This window comes from Lycorma delicatula, chromosome 4 (genome assembly GCF_047948215.1).
Source record: "Lycorma delicatula isolate Av1 chromosome 4, ASM4794821v1, whole genome shotgun sequence".
NCBI lineage: Eukaryota > Metazoa > Arthropoda > Insecta > Hemiptera > Fulgoridae > Lycorma > Lycorma delicatula.
In genome coordinates, this window is record NC_134458.1 from 62,317,655 (window position 1) to 62,330,542 (window position 12,888).

At 28.9% G+C, this 12,888-nt stretch overlaps 1 protein-coding gene across 2 annotated transcripts in view; it reads right to left on the reverse strand.

Annotated features, from left to right (window-relative positions):
• The window catches only part of LOC142323459 (KICSTOR complex protein SZT2-like), a 342,875-nt gene that overhangs the window by 112,084 nt on the left and 217,903 nt on the right, over positions 1-12,888 (reverse strand). For both annotated transcript variants that reach the window (XM_075363101.1, XM_075363100.1), the window contains 4 exons: positions 8,892-9,150; positions 8,622-8,760; positions 2,140-2,245; positions 1,704-1,870 (listed from right to left, as the gene is read on the reverse strand). In XM_075363101.1, coding sequence (XP_075219216.1) covers positions 1,704-1,870; positions 2,140-2,245; positions 8,622-8,760; positions 8,892-9,150 — 671 coding nt within the window. The remainder of the gene's footprint in view (positions 1-1,703; positions 1,871-2,139; positions 2,246-8,621; positions 8,761-8,891; positions 9,151-12,888) is intronic.

Genomic DNA, 12,888 nt, shown 5'->3' on the forward strand with positions numbered 1-12,888 from the left:
AGATTATGCAATGAAAATAAATGTACGTGGAAGTAAATAAAGAGGATTTAGTGGTTAGAACTAAAGGAAGAATAGGTAAAGTAAAAAATTAGAGATATTTGGGGGTATATAGTGTCAGAGGACCATAAAAGCACAATAGAAATAAAAGGAAAGATAGCAATATCAAAGGAAGCCTCCAGTAAGAAGAGGAAATCACTATGCAGTAAAAATCTGGACTTAAGAAGTTAAAGTTAAGAAAGGGGTTAGCCGAATGCTACGTATGGAGTGTCTTATTGTATGGAAGTGAAGTGCAGATGATGAGGAAAAGAGAGAGGGGGACTGGACTGAGGCTTTTGAGCCTCAACAAAATGTTACTTTGAAGTAATTATGGATTTTTATATTAGTATTTTCTGCTGACAGATTTCAGCGTATTATATACGTACATATGAAGAAGATGGATGGAGAAAGTGATGATGAAGAAGGAATAAACAGGATTAAAGAAGAGAGATCATGTGGGAAGTACACAAAAGAAAAGGAAATCGGTTAGAACATGTGGTTAAAGAGAGTGACATCTTGAGATCTGCACTGAATGGAAAAAGGGAGCAAGGAAGAAGGATGAAATTAATAGATGAGGTGAAGATTGGAAAGTACAAGGGGATGAAGGAGTAGGCTTGGGATGGAAATGAATCAAGACAGCACTGATGTAAGGGACTTGCCACCAGGCAGATTCCTAGATGATGATATGAATATAAAAAAATAAGCAAATCTAACCGCTATAAAAATAATTATACAAGTTGTTGGATCCCTAAGTAGACAAGAATTGCAAATCTACTGTTTATGTTTAGAAATTTTTACACATTAATCTTCCTTTTCATATTACATTTATCAGTACTACCTTCAACATCTGAATTTTTACTTTTCACTATACTATTTTAGATGTAGTTGATTTTGATGTCATCAAAACTCCTTGCACTTTTCAAAACTCCTAATAGTTATTAGTAAAATAGTTGAGTAAATAACTAAAAAGTCATTTAGTTATTTACTCAACTATTTTCAAAAACAAATAAAACTGAAATTAATTTTTTAATTTTACCTGTCAGGTCATTATTCATGTGCAGTTACTGGATATCTCTTTATCTTATAATTAAATTTTAAAGGGCCAATTAACACATGCATTCAGCAGTTTTAGCATAGAAGTAGTTTTAGCATTTTTTATTTATAGAAAATTAAGAAAATCCAATGCATCATTAATTTAAAAAAATTCTTATCTCGCTGGCAACTCAATTTCTTTTTTCTTATTTTTTAAAATTTATTCTAAAATTATTTCTTTTAGTTTACGCACAGCAAAATGTTACTTTGAAGTAATTATGGATTTTTATATTAGTATTTTCTGCCGACACATTTCAGCGTATTATATACTGCTTAACTGACTTTAAAAGAATTTACTGATACATCATCTATCACTTACATGGTATGCTTTGATCTGCATATCTACTTATGTCTGCATCAAACCAAAAAATTATATTTTGGATGTAATTATCTGATAAACCTGTTCTTTTATCTTCATCCAAACAATTATCCAGATTTGTTTCAGTACTGTCAATTACTGTGTAAGAATGGTCTCTTACCCTTGTCAAATTTTTAATTATTGACATTGCCACTGTAAAAAAACAATACATTAATGACATATTTACAAAAAAAAGTTTGCAATTTCATAACTGTACCTGAATTACAGTATCTGGCAGATGGTTTGGCTTCTGAATAAAGTGAACATCATCAGGAGATAATTTGCACATGGGATTACGAGCGAGCATCACAGATACAACCTCTAGAACAGCATCATCGAGACGATTTTGAAGCACCTGTACCAATTCACATTTAACTTCTGGACCTATGAGACGGAGAATAAATTAAAAATATTATTAACAACAAAAATAATAACTGATGAAACAATTAGCTATGATATCCTTATATGTATTACAAAAAACTAAGATTTAGAAAGCAATACTAAGAAAATTATATCAACGGCTAATAAATGAATATCAGCAGAGAGCAAATGAAGTGTTTTATACATCACAATAAAAAAATTTTTTCAACTTATTTTTAAAAAATATTACATTACAACTAACAACAAAATAGAGCAAAGAAGAGAAAACCAACCAGCTTCTGATATTCCATGAACTTTAAGTGTAATGTAATCTTCTTGTCGTGAACTGAAGCTATCACCTGACTCACCAAATGATTTTAATCTCGGCCGGGATTCTTTCTGTAAAAAAGTTTAAGACATAATTCAGCACTCCTAACTACTTAAATAATTATAAATTAATCAATTTTCAATTAATGGCACTAACTAAAAATACTACGCCTGAAACTATATAAGAGACATAAATCTGTATAGACAACAAAATAGGTAGATCGAAAATAAATTTACCAGATTGATAATTCATTAAACTTTGATGATAAAAAAATGTATTTAAAAGGTATAACACATTAGCCCTAAACTCGTAACTCTTACTTCTACTTCTGCTGATTTTTCAGAAATAATTATTCTTAAATTTACCATAATTTTGAATTATACCCTATGTGTATAAGACTTAATAGGAAACTGTTTAATTGTTGCATACAATAAATTTTTAACCTGAATGAACAGATAAATGCCATTACCTTATTTTATAATCACCTAAACTATGAAACAAAACAAATCATTAAAGGGAATTCACACAAAAAAAAGTACATTTACTGAAAACATGTATTTATTTTTATATTTTATTTATATTCCTTATAAAGAAGGTACCTAATAAATTAATTTTATTATTCTCCTCAATTTAAGTTTAAATTTGCAGTAGATTTTAATTTATTTAAAACAATAAGATGTTCATAATTAATCTATCACTAACATTATAACTAATCATATAGTCTATATAGCAAAACCATAAATTGTTTATGTCATGTGCTATTTTATTTTCAAAACTGAAAAAATATTTTTCACTAAGAGTAGCTGTTATCAAACAACTAGTTGTAAATAATTTGGTATTTCATGAATTATTTGTTGTTAAATTAAAAATAATTCAACTTTATTTATTTTTTTTAATTTTTATTAACTGAATAATACCTGTTGATAAACTGAAAGAAAAAGAAAAAAATTTGATTGAATTACAAAGTATATATGTTAAATTATATTTCATTATATATATCTATAAAAAAAAGTTATGTAATATATGCTATATATATATATATATATTTTTTTTTAAAGTTTATATATAAATAAATAAATAAACTTAGCAAAAACAATTCTTTTGTTACTGCATTTGTCTATATTCCCCTCTGCTCTAATATCTTAAAGACAAAAAGTATAAAAACTGTTTACCACCAACAGTACAGAATTTAATAATGCTTCTTACCATATCATTATTATTTTTTAATAGCATTTTTGAGGTTTTCCCTCATCATCAGTTCAACTTCTCTTTACTTCTCAAATCACACATTAAATTCAAACAATAGAATTAAAACATATAAAAATATGTAGTACATTATTGTACAGTACTGTATGTGTGGCTAGCCACATAATACAAATTTTTTAACTTCATATTTTTAATATTTTGACTACATATTTTTATATGATGTAATTTTAATGTTTGAATTTAATGTGTGATCTGAGAAAAAAAAAAGAACAGTTTAACTGATGATGAGGGAAAACCTCAAAAGTGCTATAAAAAATAATAAGCATAAGGTAAGAAGCATTATTAAATTCTGTACTCCTGGTGTTAAACAATTTTTATACTTTTGTCTTTTGATATATATATATATATATATATATATATATATATTGTAGCGTGACAAGGTCCATCACAATCTTAATATTTCGGGTCATATTTTGGAATAATAATAGGAAAAAACCTTGTTTTCTTAATAAAAATTTTAATAGAAAGATTCTTGTTATATTATTGTAAAATATATTATTTTATTTAAGCCATAAACAATGTTAATAAGAGAGGAAAGTTTTTCTCATTTATTTAATTTTTTTTAAAACTCATTTCCTGTTATTAATAATCTTCAATTATTATTAATAATCATTATTTTATTTAATTGTTATTTCTGCTTACTTTACAGTTTTTATCCTTCTCTGGCTGAGGAAGTATCCCCTTACATTTTAATCTGTTAATTTTTCAACAGCCTTTCGAATAACATCATGTTTCATGTGAGAAGTCAAAAATAAAGGAAATGACTTGCCTCTTCAGCTAATTTTTCCCTGCCAGGTTGACCCGACCGATTTGACAAATTAGAAGAATGGGTTACCACCATTCACCGGATAGGTGGTACCATTTTTGTGAAAGCGTGCTTTTGTTGGGAGTACTTGTACAAACTTACGGTCTCTTTGGTAGAGTCTATTATTTCGAACTTCTGACGAGGGTACTCAACAGTCGAACCAGAGTAATCCTGGTCACAGAATAAAAATGTAAGTTATTAAAAATCTCTATCTTTGTACATAATTAGAAAATAAGTTTAGAGCTAAGGTTATTGTCACAATGTAATGTGAATATTGAGTTTAAAAAAATTAATTTTTTTTTATTTAACATTTTGTAGCATATCCTCCAAAAAAATGTTTCATTTATAATTTTATAATTTATTTTAACTATTTAATAATTTGATTCAATTGAAATTTAATTGCATTTTGACCAAGTTCAAGAAAAATGAAATCATTCACTGTATAGCTAAAGGTTTATCTTTAATTTAGTATTTTTTTTTTTTTTTGCGCAATTTGAGTTTAGAATAATAAATTCTAAAGAAAGAACTAAATTCTATTTTATGTTTTTTTCCATTTATTTCAATGTCATATGAGAGTTTTAATCAAGTGTAATTCGTTATTAACCAAAAGAATAGTTGGAGTTTGAGACTAATGAAATTACAAAACAAAAAACAAGTTAGGATTCAATAATCATGCTTTAATTTTCAGGAAAATAATTCAATGTGCTTAAGTTAATTTTTATTTTTGATTGTTGTTTTAGAATATAAGTTTGTTAATAAATGGGGACTGACGTTATTATTATTATTAGCAGAGTTTTTTTCATTTAAATCATCCTCTACATTTTTTTTAGTTTACTGAATGATTATTTAATATTCTAAGAATGAGTTGTATTTTATTCACTTACAGGTACTGACTCCATAAGGACCAATTAGTGTTGTTATAGTTATTTAAGAAAGATATCCAAATTTCATTGCACAGGAGGATAGGGAATTTTCTTAATTTCATAAAAATAATTCCCAATTTATTTAATTTTCACATTCATGGCACTTCACTAATATTTCCGGAAAATCAATCAAACATTCAGTGGCCAATTTCAGTAACCCAAATGTATAGAGAAGTTCGAACCATTTCATTATTTCACAACTGAATTAAGCCATATTAACCTTTATTTAAAGTTATTTGTTATAATAATATTTTGAATAAAATTTCAGTTATACCCGAGGAAGGATCTCAGACTAAGAGAAAAAGTTTTTTTCTATATTACATATTTCATTGTGTTGCGTAGTTATAGACAGGTCATCACCCTTAGTAAAGTTTCTCTCATATGAATATGAACTGTCCGGTCTTGTTACTATTTCTTAGTTATAAAAAGTATATGATCTCGCATTGCGTTATGTTGTTGAACCAACTGCAATACACAAACCATTTTTCTATGTAATTCATCCTTTGTATTTAATATTTCATTTATTTCCTGATCCTGAGAAATAAAAATATTCTCGATTTCGTTTACTTTAGAAAACCATTTTACCCCAACGTCAATTTCAAACGGCTCGATTTGAGTATGGGTTATAAATCCCCTTAAAAATGACCCACAAAACTACATTCCCATTTTCAAGCACCCCGAGAATTAGGAAGCAGCAATAGGAGGAAAGGACCCGATCCGAGGAGAATGCACAGTCTGTGCACAAACCTCTGCAAAGAAGAAGTGAACATTTACACCACCCCCAGGCATTACCAGAGAAAGAAATTGAATTTTTGTATGTTGCTCCAGGAGCAAATTTATTTTCCAGTTGCACAGCAGAAACCTGATGGATACTTCGTAACAGAATTTGGTGGAGGTGATTTTGATAACAGAATTTGGAGGAGATGCCAAAAGTTGTCGTGACAAATATATATATATATATATATATATATATATATATATAGAGAGAGAAAGAGAGAGAAAGAGATTAATATAGACCTATATTACTATATTTAACATAACAAAATCTATAAATATAAATAATCTTCTTGTGCAACAACTGTCACAAATAAAACCAGTTCTAATTGTGGCTAAAAGGATGACAATGAAGAAAATTTATTATACCACTTTTTTAACAGTGTTAAAAACTTAAGTAAAAACATCATCGTCATTACCATTATTATTTTTATTATATTATGCAACAAGCTGTGATTTTGAAAGTGAGATTAATTTACTGGATTTTTCCACAAGATGACTAAATGGGCCAACGTTTCACAGGTTTTGAAGAGTTCTTCCCTCATACTTTTTGGATATTTTCATCTTTCCTGTTGGTTGATTTTTGCTTTTAAAATTTGCCATTATGTAGATTGTGTGGTCAAACCTTTCTTTTTCAGTCGCACGTCAAGGAAGCGATTCTCCTTTTTCTTTCATTTAAGCTAAAGGTTTTGTTAATAAATTAATTTTTATTTTTTAGAACAAATATGCCAACTGATGGCTAAAGAAGTTTTTAATTCAGTTACAGGTTAGGTTAGCTAGTTTTCTAAATGATGGGTCCATCTAGTGTCGTGCAACAAATTTTAAGGATTTCATAGAATGCAAAAACATCTACTATGCAATAACTCATGCGTGACATTAATTCCACTTAGAATATGTGATATTACTAACAAGGAATTTGATTTTCTAATTGTTAATGAGGTGAACAAGTTTCTATGTGACGACTGCTCTTGTATAACCAAAGGTAACTGATACACCAGTTTCCAATTTAGTCAACAAGTGTGCTACCCAGAACAACTGTGAACAGAATTAAACATGCCAACTCTATTGAATTTGGAAAAAAATGACTACTATTAAAATGAAATGTGTATGTGATGACTTGGTGCCTAAATCTTTTGGACTCGTATCTAACTTGGAGCAAAAGATTGGCCAAATGATGTTGTAGATTAGCAACTCATCTACATTAATAACAGAACTTAATATAGAAAAAAGATTTACTGAAAGAGAAAGATAAGTACCAAACCAATAAATGATAGATACTCAAGAAATACAGAGCAGAATTAATCAGTGTTTTAGGAGTTACCTTTGATGCTAAGCTTTTGTTTACACAAAACACAGATATTATAACACTCAAAGCACAAAGGAATCTAGGGTTAATTTTTTGTGAGAATAGGTAATTTCAGCAGATTAACACTATTCAGTACCTCTATCTATCACACTAATTAGATTGATATTGGAATACTGTTCTGTAATCTAGTACAGCAATAGGGAGTTACCAATTTGAAGATTGAAGCATGTAGAAGAAGTTACTTTGGAATTTGACAAAGAGGGTTGATTGTGCGTCAAAATTCATACATAACAGAATGTAATATTTTGAGCAATGCATCCTAGGAAACAAAGAGAAAAATGCAAAATTTACATAAAGGCAATACATAGAAACAGTGACATTAACATTTCTAGCAAAGGTATCAGAATTCCATATGTTAATAGTAGGAGGCAAAAGTTATTTAAATACTTCAGCAAGGTAAATTATCACCACTGGCCAAATGTGTTGAAAACCTAATTTTAGTAATGAAAGCAGAGTTAATTTTTTTAAATGAGAAGCTTAGTTGTTTTAAAAGAATAATTAGAGATACTTAGATATGATGCATCTAGTGAATAACTGTAATGGTTGATCACCTTGACGCTTCTGCCAAGAAGAGTATATAATTTATATTTTTTAATAATGGAATATGAATAAGTTCTGGTAAAATTATTTTTTTCGCACTTTAAATAGTTTTTAGTGAGATTAAGATATACACGTATTATTACATAACTACTAGTTCTTTGACTTCATACTACTCAGATTATGCTATTGTATTTTATGTAAAATTTCTTTGACTATTCTAAGTACCCTGATAGGTCAGTGTAGCATGCCAAAGTTTTAACTGTTTTGCTGCAGAAAACTGGCCAGTTTTAAGAGTGCTATATCACAAAGGTTATGAATTTCCAGTCATAAAATACATGATGAAAGACTTTGAAATCAGATGACAAGAACAACAGAATAATGAAAACCATGATGTAAAACTCAGGAGCAGTAATAAATATACATAATACATAAAGTGGACAGAATTGTAAATTAATTAGCTGACATGTGTAATAGCAATGTTATAAATATTGATTGTCTGCTATCTGCAGCACTCACCAATCAAGGCACTATGCACAAGCATTCTATCTTTAACTATTTTCTCATACCATCAAGTGATAAAAAAACAATAGTTCAGTTCATCTACAGTGATATACCTAAGGATGATTCCTAGCAGAGCTTTCAGAAATGGAATACAAACAAAATTTACAGCTATTTGAGAAAGCAGAGTCGACTCTAAGAGAAATTAAACAATATCAAACTAACATAACTCTATTTAATTAACAAATAAGATTAGACATATCCACAGAACTTACATTTGTGACAGATGATTGTTCATCTATATGACGCTTGATGTGTTCTCTATTCAATGAATTTATTGAAGAACTACGAGATACAGATCCTGGTGAAACATCATCTGTATCTAAAGTACGTATCTGTGTTTTCTCATGCAACCTGTTAACAAAAAGGAACCTGAACCTGTTTAAAAAATAATTAAGAATAAGAGAATGTCTATCAAATACAATGCAGCATATTTATTAATGCAATTAGATAACAAAAAAAAATGTATAGAAACTAAAATATACCTGAGATAAAATACATTTTCACAGGTATCCTGATAAACAAACATATTTTTTCGGTTGTTCACAGAGAATCTATTCAATACTGTTCGAAGTGCTTGAATCCCGCGAGACAATCTTGGCTTAGGGCCTGGACCAGTCTTTAACCTCGGATGAAGAGTAAAATGTGTTTCCCAAACCACTCTACAAGCAAACCATCCAGGAATGAAGTTAATGAGAGTTTCTGGATAACAAACAGTTGTCTGTTCGAGTTCTAAAGAGCCATCTGAAATGCATATATTATAAATAAATCTTGATTGTGATCAGTACATAAAAATACATATTATATAAATCATGTAAATATAAGATAAATTATACATACAAAAACAAATAAAAGTAAAAAAAAAACACGATATAAAATAGACGTGTTAAAGTTCATATTAAACATTCAGTATAAGCTTTACTTTAATAAATTAATTACACATTCAAATGATTCTGTAATACATGGATCTTATATATATAATTTCTACATTAAATCAAGCACAGACAATATTAAATCTTTTAAATATGCATGCCCATTCAGTAATCATTATCCAATTTTTATAAAAGTTGAAACACAAATATTAAATGAAGATAGGAAAATTATTTAAAAATATATTAACTATAAAGTCTTAGAATTTAAAGCAAAGAAAGAAAGTTTACTTGATGTGTTGTTTATGGAAAACCCTAAAAAAACTTAAATATTTTAATAAAAGGAATATAACATGTGACAATGTTATCAACTATAACTAAGGAGGAAGGATGTTATAAAAATAAATAAAAATAAGCCTAGAAATAAATGGATTACATCAAGTTTAATCACCTCTTGAAAAACCAAAGAGTTTTTGTATATGTTGAAAAAACATCCAAATAGCTTAGTCTTGAAAGATGAGCATAAAATATAGTGTAAGGTATTAGGCAAAGTAAATTAGTAAGGCCAAAACTGAACATGAAAAAAAAAATAGTATTAACAGTATCAAATAACAAAAAGTTATGAAACTATATAAATAATAAAATAAATGCAAAAATCTGCTACTAACTTGAAAGGAAAAGTTGAACAAATCATTGATAAGAATAGAATAGAAAGCCCTAAAGAAATAGCTGATAATTTAAACACATTTCTTTAGAGATGTTGGATCAACTTTGGCAAATAAAATAACTATACCGAAAGTGCAGGACTAAAGTTACCAGAATCTAACAATAGAGCTATTTTTATGAAACCTACGAGTTCCTTAGAATTAACACGATAATCCAAAAAATTAAAAATAAAGCTGGAGGAGTTTATGATATAAATGTAAACATTTAAAAAAAAATGAGTTGCTTTATAACTCTACCACTTGAACATAATTCCAATCTATGTATAAATTTGTTTGGCCTTCAGCTTTAAAAGTGGCATAAGTTAGGCCAGTATTTAAATCTGTAGAAACATTTTTAATCACTTACTATAGACTGAACTTTACTACCAGATACATCAAAAATATTGGAAACAATTATTTATAAAAGAATTTTCAATTTTATCAATGAATGTGGTATTATTTCGATAAGGCAATATGGCACAAAGGATGCTCCAGGTCAATGTTTCCCAACCACTGGTCCACGGACCGGTGCCATTCCACAAAAAAATTTAAAACTTTTTATGTCCTTTCTAAGGTTATTTAAACCTCTAAACTACTTTCCACAAATATAAACCTAAATACATAAATGTGTATATATCAAAAGAGAACATATTAAATATATATTCTAATTTGAAATAATTAAATATTTTCATGTTCTCAATTTGATAAAATTTGAAAACCATCGGAATGAGAAAAAAGCTCAGCAGCAAAATCTTTTAACATTTTTTAATATAATTATAGACAAGGATAATATTCCTGAGAAAGGTAGTGCTGGCCCCGAAAGTATGCCAAGTATTAGTACTGAAAGTTTAGAAGAAACAAAAAAAAATAAATATGTTGATATTTTAGAATGAACGGTAGAAATCAAAAAGAAAAAAGGAGACTTTGTTAGACATTATGAAAAAGATTATTTAAAGCTTGGTTTTGTTGTAGCTCCTGGCAATGAAGTATTGCCAAGACCTTTGTGTGTAGTATGTCTCGAAATTCTTTCAAATGATGCTATGAAATTGTCCAAACTGACTCGTCGTTTGCATATGAACCATAGGGACTACACTGATAAGTCACTGGATTCTTTTGTATTATGTAACCAGCTATTATCTCAAAAGCATCACATAAAAAAGATGACAACTAATGACAGATATATTCTTTATGCATCTTATTTAGTTGCTCTTCGCATAGCTAAAACAAAGAAACCATATAATATTGGGGATGAGTTAGTAAAGCCTTGTATCATAGATGACGTACAAGAAATTTTAGGTCTTCAAGCAGCTAAAAAACTAGAAGCTATACTGCTTTCAAATAACACTATAATGAGATGAATTGCTGACATGGCTACTGACATAGAGAAATGCATGTTATAGAGGGGATCAAGAAATCAAAATGTTTTGTGATTCAACTTGATGAATCAACTGATGTAAGTAACCATGCTATCTTACTTTGTTTTGTGAGATATAGTAACAATAAAGACTTACGGGAAGAACTTCTATGTTGCCTTGACTTACCTGGACGGACCAGTAGTTCAGAGATATTTAATAACCTTAATGAGTATTTTTAAGCTCAGGGCTTACATTGGAGTGTGTACAGATGGGGCTACTAGCATGACTGGTTATTAATCAGTAGTTACAAAAATAAAAGAAATTACACACCCAAATGCTTTGTTCACTCATTGCATGATCCACCAGGAACACCTAGCAGCAAAGAAGCTTTCCTCTGAATTACATACAGTGATGAATGATGCGGTGAAGAAAATTAATGTAATTCATAGTCAAGCTATGAATTCCAGGTTATTTATGACTTTGAACGTGAGTATGGACTCAAACCACCAACATCTTTTACTCCATACAGGAGTGAGGCGGTTATCAAGAGGAAGAGTTCTTGCACGTCTTTTTGAAATGAGAGAAGAAGTGATGCAATTCCTACTAGAGTGAAAATCTATCCTAGTAGATAATTTGTAGAATGAGGAATGGCTGGCTAAGTTTGTGTATATGGCCGACATATTTGGCCTTCTTAATGAACTTAATATTTCTCTTCAGGGATCTTGTATGAATATTTTTACACTTACGAATAAAATTGAGGAGTTCAAAAAGAAACTGGCTTTTTGGGATAATCGCATAAAAGAGAAAGATGTAGAAATGTTTCCACTTTTCAGAAAATTCTTGATTTCTGCTGACATCAATCAAAACCTCATATTCAACATAATAAATCAACATTTAGGGGTTTTAGCTGAAAATTTTAATCAATATTTCCCTGAAACTGAAGATCCACATAAAGGTAACCTCTGGATTAATAATCCTTTTTGGAAGATGTAAATTCATGCGCACTTGATCTTCGTGACAAGGAAAACTGATCAAATTGACTTCTGATCTTACTCTTGTGTCCAGACATAAAATGCAATCATTGTCTCAATTCCGGATATTTCTCAATAAAGAATATCCATCTTTCTATTATAAAGCTATCAAATTGTTGGTCGTTTTTTCGACTTCCTATTTATGTGTAAAAATTTTTTCAACTATGTCAGTAATAAAAACCAAACAAAGAAAGCAACTGGATGTTAATACAGTGCTTCATCTCACAGAAACAAACCTGCAAACACGTATATCAAATTTATTAAAAAATAAGCAGTAACAAATGTCGCACTAAATAAAAATTATATTTGTATAACATTAGATTTAATAAATAAATACCTATTTATATATTGTTTTTTTTATTTTTGGCTGATGCCAGTCCGCGAAATATTTTTCCTATTTTCACCAGTTCGCAGATGTAAAAGGTTGGGAAACACTGCTCTAGGATATATTACTTATTTTATTTATAATAAATTGAACTTAGGGCTATTAATTACTACCTTTTTAGTCTTGATACCACAAATC